The sequence below is a fragment of the Artemia franciscana genome, chromosome 2 (genome assembly GCF_032884065.1).
Source record: "Artemia franciscana chromosome 2, ASM3288406v1, whole genome shotgun sequence".
Taxonomy (NCBI): domain Eukaryota; kingdom Metazoa; phylum Arthropoda; class Branchiopoda; order Anostraca; family Artemiidae; genus Artemia; species Artemia franciscana.
Genome location: NC_088864.1, coordinates 57,274,265 through 57,280,639, shown reverse-complemented (window position 1 = coordinate 57,280,639; position 6,375 = coordinate 57,274,265). Strand labels below are relative to the sequence as shown.

General features: G+C 35.4%; 1 protein-coding gene across 1 annotated transcript; it reads left to right on the top strand.

Moving 5' to 3' along the window:
- Nucleotides 1-2,940: 2,940 nt before the first annotated feature.
- On the top strand, nucleotides 2,941-6,160 carry LOC136043822 (uncharacterized). The gene is made up of 2 exons (XM_065728747.1): nucleotides 2,941-3,098; nucleotides 5,474-6,160. Exons 1-2 carry the CDS (start codon nucleotides 3,015-3,017, stop codon nucleotides 6,107-6,109), a joined length of 720 nt encoding a protein of 239 aa, XP_065584819.1. The 5' UTR covers nucleotides 2,941-3,014; the 3' UTR covers nucleotides 6,110-6,160.
- The last annotated feature ends 215 nt before the right edge of the window (nucleotides 6,161-6,375 follow it).

Genomic DNA, 6,375 nt, shown 5'->3' with positions numbered 1-6,375 from the left:
TATAGGGTTTGTCGGTTTAACACATTTTGGTCCTTCTTTACGGAAAATATTCTAAAAGTTTTCTATTAAAAATTTCTTCCTGTGTCAAAATCCTCAGTAGTTGAAACTCCGGCCCAATTTTCTTTAGTTAGACCTATGCAGTCCCCAAACTTAGAATTTTCCTGATCAGTACTTGGTCTTGAATTCATTTTAGCTACTGAGAAATTGACGTTAACTTTCTCAATTGGATTCCACTGCAATATAAAATGATAGTTACCATCAAGTCGTGTGATTTTTCTCGGTTTTTGATAATAATTGTAGAGATTTATCATTATCATAGCCAGAGAAGTACCACCTTTAGTTATTGGAAAATCGTCAATTTTCTTTATGTTGATTTTGGCCAGAGATTTACTACTTAGTTTAATGATATCTCCTAGCGCAGCTATACTGACAAAGGATATGTATTCTGGACATAATCTGTCGATTTCTGAACCTTTTCCTAAAAAGCCTTTCTTACAGCAGCGGGTTTCCCAGTTGCCTGGGTTGCACACCGCTACCGCTGAGACAAATCTAGGGGGTTGCTTTTGCTGGAATTTATCCCATAAAACATCATCTTACTCATTAAGAGAAGGAATATTCATAAAGTCAGGCCACAGGGTCTCATTGAGTGGGGCCTGACTTTTCCCCTTTTTCGCAAATAAAAATCAGCAGGCCTTAATTAAATAAATAAATAAAACGAATTTGGACATTTTCAGTAAAATAAAGTCTTGCCTTTGTACTTCAGTTACACAAATAACGAAGGAATGAATCTTTGTCAAGCTCTCAAACTGTGTCAATTTTGCCAAATTTGTATTTTCTGCATTAAAATAGAGAAGTGACGGAAATTTTCTGCATTAAAATAGAGAAGTGACGGAAATACGTCACGTTTAGCACTAAATTCACGACCGGCTGCGCCTGTCGCCAGTTCCAAAATTGACTCCAGTTGATCGAATGCTCTAGCGTGTTTAGTATCGAATCTATAACGAGACCGCAGAGAAGCTTAGTATTGGAAGAGGAAACCGAAACGGCGGTAGCGGAGGAGGGGGATTCCGCTGAAGAAAAAAGGAACAGTAAAAGTTGAAGAATCGCTAAGGGTAGCAAACCGATTTCGTCATACGCATGACAGGTAAAAATCGTCAAGTCTCACTGTAGAATTATGCTGCCGTCGCAAAGGAAGTCAATCTGCATTTGGCTGGCGACTATTTTGGCTATAAAAATAATTAACTGTAGTAATGTCATCGGCGGGTAAACGATTGGCTCTAAGACTCGTATCACGGGATAAAACAACGTATACAAATCGGCATTTGCGATAAAATATCGCCCGCTAGCGTACTTAGAACAAACTCTCTTTGTACGTGCACTTGCTAAAATCACAACTTGTACTTACCTAAAAAAGCACAATCAGTATCAGAACATTATTTGAATCGCTCTTTATTTTCGTGCTAAAAATTTATTTTTATAGATTCATTAATTAATTTTAATTGCAAATATAAAATTTGGTACAAATTTCTTGAAGTATTAAATCTTATGTTCAAACATATTAAAACATTTTCCATCAAATACTTTATTTTTACAGGTTTACTTTTACGAAACAGAGCTCAAAAAGAAAAGACGAGAAAGATGGAGAAGGATAGCACACACTGATCACACATCTTTAAGTTTTAGACTCCCTGTGTTTTTGTGTCACGTCCAGAGCTGTAGCTTGCTCTAAAAGGACAAGATACTTAAATTAACGGATTCGGCCGACCTACTCATTTACTAGACCAGAATTATATTATTACTTGGGCTTTCTCGTAGAGAAGGATCTAAATTTATTTTAGAAATGCAGACATTTCCCTATTTTCTCATGCTTCCAACTCAAACAAGAAAAAAAAAAAATAAAAGAAAACAAAATAATTTCAATCAAAAAGGAAAAAGATGCAAAGTCCAGAAAATTAATTCGTTAGTAGATTGAGGCGAACCTCAACTGTCGAATGACAGCAATATTGTCCTCTTTTCTTGCAAATTAAAGCCGTAGAACTTCAGAAAAAAAAGCATGCCAGAAACTTGGAAAAGAAACAAAAAACCTCAAAAAGGCCAGAAGTTGGACCTAAATGAAGAGGCATTCCGATGAATTCATGAAGAGCAAACATCCTTTGCCTAAAATTATTCTTATTACATTACTTACCAAGGCTCCAATGGATTTAATTCATAGAAATTAAGGCTAAAATTTATTTCTCTAAATCTAGGAGGGCTTTTTTGCAATGAAAATTACCAAAAAAATCTATTTTCAATGAAACAACAAAAAACGGTGTTTTTCAGAATCTAGGAGACCGTCTTGGTCGGAGGCAAATGTCCCCTCTCCCTAATTGACACCCTTGAAAAGCTCTTGTATTATAAATTTTTCTTGGTTTTCTGTTATTCACAATTTTTATAAGACTATAACAAGACAGCTATAGATTACATGAAAAAATAGCATTATGTATTTGTATTCAGCTAAAAAAAACTGTATTAGGCGTGTACTTGTTTTTCAGGTGTAACTACGTTCAAAGCTCCATCATAAAAGATTCTTGAGGGGGAAAAACCTTAGGAATATCTTCTGTAAAAGTTGAGTTTTACAGAGCTTGAACTGAAACTTTACCCTGACCTTTTATTTGACGTCAACAAAGGCTATGAAGAAATAATTCAGTCGCTTTCTATTTTTCTACCTTTTTTTTCTTTGTCTTACTTATTTATCGATATAAGACTTTGATCGAAAATGTGATTCAATTTAAAAACAAATATGAATTCTTGTTCCTCAAGTACCCTGTACAAATTCTCAATAATTATTCACCGATGATTCATTCTCAAGTAGGATCTTCGAACCTGCTGCTGATAACGTTAAAAAGCTACATGTCAATCATTTAGATGCGTGATGTTTATGGACGCTGATAAGTCGATATGTAGGCGGTTTAAATTAAAGGTGAGCTCCTAGTCGAGTTCAGTGGCACTTAACGTCTCTTCGTTGTTTTAAAAACATGGAAAAGAAAATGCCAACTTCTGCGTACAAAGGACTTGGAGCTACATTGATCTTCCTTGGATTTGCATTATTAGCTACTTCGGTAAGAGTCTCACTCTTAGCTTGAAGGCTGGATAGACTTACCGTTTTTCAATCTAAAAACGGTTGTTTTTATTTAAAGAGTATATTTTTAAGACCAGCTTTCGGACTAGGAATTCTTTCTGAATCAATGCTCATGTTATTGGGCTTTTTTGCCGAAGCAATTGAATTTTGGGAGCTGAACAATAACCAAAACTGAATATCTTCAAATTGGTTTTGTGGAAATATCCGGGGAAAATTATCCGGGAGGGGAGGGGGGGGGTTTCGGGGAAGAAGTTTTCACGTGGGAATTTTCTAGGGGGGAGGGGATTGATTATGTTGAATGTCTTTTTGTAAGCACCAGTCATGGAGAAAGGCTGTATTGCTATAGCTGACTGAATTATAACCTTAAAAAGTCCATAGATAGAAGTGCCTATTTCATTCCCTTGTTGGCATTGGTTATATTTTACCGTTGTAGTTTTAAAATGAACGTTAGTTTGTGGGACAAAAGGAGACGTGCTGCCAACTACCGACATCTCAAAAGAGTGCAAATCAAGGCCTAAATAGGGATATTTGATCAAGAAGAGTGCAAGTCAAACAATTTCCGCGAGCTCAGCTGCTGCCACGCGCGTTGTCTCTCTCGCTTTTCTGATCAATCTTTCGTCATTTACAAAGAATTATCAGTTATCTAAAGATCAATAAACATATTATCCTTAAATTTTTCAAATGTATTTAAAATAAAGTTATAAGGGCTCCCTACTTAAATAAGCCTCTAAATAATGAGTTAAATATTTATTCGGTAAAATTCTAGTTAATTGATTTCTTGCTATCTCAGAAAGGGTATAGGTTAGGAAAATGAAACTTTCAGGGATGAATCTACAAACTAATGTATGTCCCGGGAAGGTATTTTGATGCAACTACCTCCACTCCTTCTCCCTCTAGAGGGCCCTGACCTTTGATGACCTTTAAAAATATTTCTGTTATAAAAGTGAAACCTTGCAAAATAGATCTTATGCTTAATTGAAGTACAACAAAATTGATTTCAGCTTCATAGCTTTGCCCAATTCCACTTTATAAAGGTTTTAAAGATATGCAAATACATTTCCTAAATTTTGAAGAAAAACATTGATATGGCTCAAAATTCTACTCAAATAACAGAAGTTGCATTTGCATAACTAAAGGCATTGAAAAAGCAACTAGTAACTGAAAATTAAGGTAAAATGTTGTTTTGTCAAAATTTCAATAGGTATAGACCTGTCATGTAGGCAAATTTCAGAGCCCTCTAGAGGGAGAAGGAGTGGAGATGGGTACTTTAAAATACCTTCCCGGGACATAGTTTAGCCTGTAGACCCATCCATGAAAGTTTGATTTTCCTAACCTAAACCCTTTCTGAGATAGCAAGAAGTCAATTAACTAGAATTTCACCATTTATTTTCGTTTTATTTTCCCCCCAAGAAACCCTGGTATGCTGCGATCCCTACTTTAGTTGCTTTTGGTTTCAGAGGTTAGCTAACTGATAGCCTAATATTAGATCCCAAAGAGCATCGCTGCGGGCACAAGAGACTCTGTATTTTTGTAAGACCCCATAGTCGCATGTCTGATAATTAAACGAAGATTATTACACAAGAGACATACATACATACATACAAGAGACACATACATCAAGTAAAATTTGGGGAAATTTGTTTCCCCTGGACCTATTTATAGCTCTATTTATACCTGGTCCTTAGGATAATATAATGTTTTAATCAGTGGTGCCACGCTTAACCATGAAGAAAAATATGTAAAACTAATTAATTACATTTTTCAATGCTTTCTATTTGTAATATCCAAAAGCCAGTAATCTGTTGATTCCTAGATACAACTATAACTTCTATTTAGCGTCATATGTTTTTAAATTATTTTTGCTGGTTTTTCACCCACAGTTCTTTTTTCTTTTCTTTTTTTTAGTTTGGTGCCGGCTACCAGCAATAACTGCACTACTGTATATGAAGGTCTTTTAAATTCAAGTCAAATTCCTGACTTTTCCATAGAGTTTCAAAGATTACGTCATTGCCTAAGTTCCCACTCAATACATTAGACATTAATTTTACTATCTCTGGTACATCAAAATATTTTTAACAATTAAAACTTAAAACACGCTCATAGTTATTTTTTAATGAATAAAATATCTAGTTCAATCCTTATTGATTTTTATAGAGTTGTGCTCGAAATCCTTTAACAACTTCTTTTTTTGAAAAAAATCCACTTAGCTTTCGAACACAATTGGGAATTTTTCCCAATTGTCCTTTGGAAAAATTCTGGCCGCTTGGAAGATTAGCTTGTAGATTCAAAAACTGTGCATTTTTAGCCTGAAATTCCGCTCATGTATTTTTTAGTAAATGTATTATTCTTTTTCAGGCTTTAGACTTGGTATTCAGCACCTGCAATTTCTACGTCAAATATGTATGTTCAGGCTTGTGGTCTGGAATACCCTGCATTGTCACAGGCGTCCTTGCAGTAGCTGTTTCCAAGAACTCATCACATTGCTTCTTGTCAACACATTTAAGCTTTTCCATATTAGCATGCTTGCTTGTATGTGGACCAATTGTGTGTGGAATAATTGGACTGAATTACCATCTTGGGGATGAAAGGGGTTATGTACTATCAGAAAACCCGCTCCAACTGTGCAAAGATAATGTAACTTCATCTACATACTACTATGACGCCTGTTACATGTCCTGCTGTAGTTGTAATTATGACTATCTTGGTGATAACCTTTACGATTATCATTTCTTCTACGATTTTGAAGGCGAGAGTGAAGGTATTATAAGAAATTCAGTGCTGGCTGGATTGGGGGTTTTATCATTAGTAATATCCACAGCTAATGCGACACTATTCTGTCAAGCAACTACCTGCTGTCCAAAGACAGATAAAGAAGAGTATATGATTTACAATCGGAATGCTTTCCTGCAATATCAAGTGTTCTCTAACTCTGAAGCTGTTACTCAAGTTCAGCATAAGCCAGTGACAGCAGAGGAAAATACCACCAAGTAGCTTTTTTCCATTCTTTTGTTAAACAACGTGAGTAAACAAAAAGTTCAATAATGGTTTAAAGCTCTGTGTAATACTAGGTTTCCTACCAGGACTGTATACAGAGGACGGGATTAATAAGTTTGACCCCTTCCCCCTTCTGCACCACTCTTATTCAAATTTCCGTCTCTTCACACCGGAATTACGCTTACATATCTGTACATCCGCTCTTTTTTCATTCTTTTGTTAAACAGCATAAGTAAATAAAAAGTTCAATAATTTTTTAAAGC

Bases quoted from the DNA above. Each gene is read 5' to 3' on its own strand.
- LOC136043822 (XM_065728747.1), top strand. From the start codon at position 3,015: ATGGAAAAGAAAATGCCAACTTCTGCGTACAAAGGACTTGGAGCTACA. The intron at 3,099-5,473 runs GTAAGAGTCTCA...ATTCTTTTTCAG, and splicing joins TTGCATTATTAGCTACTTCG to GCTTTAGACTTGGTATTCAG.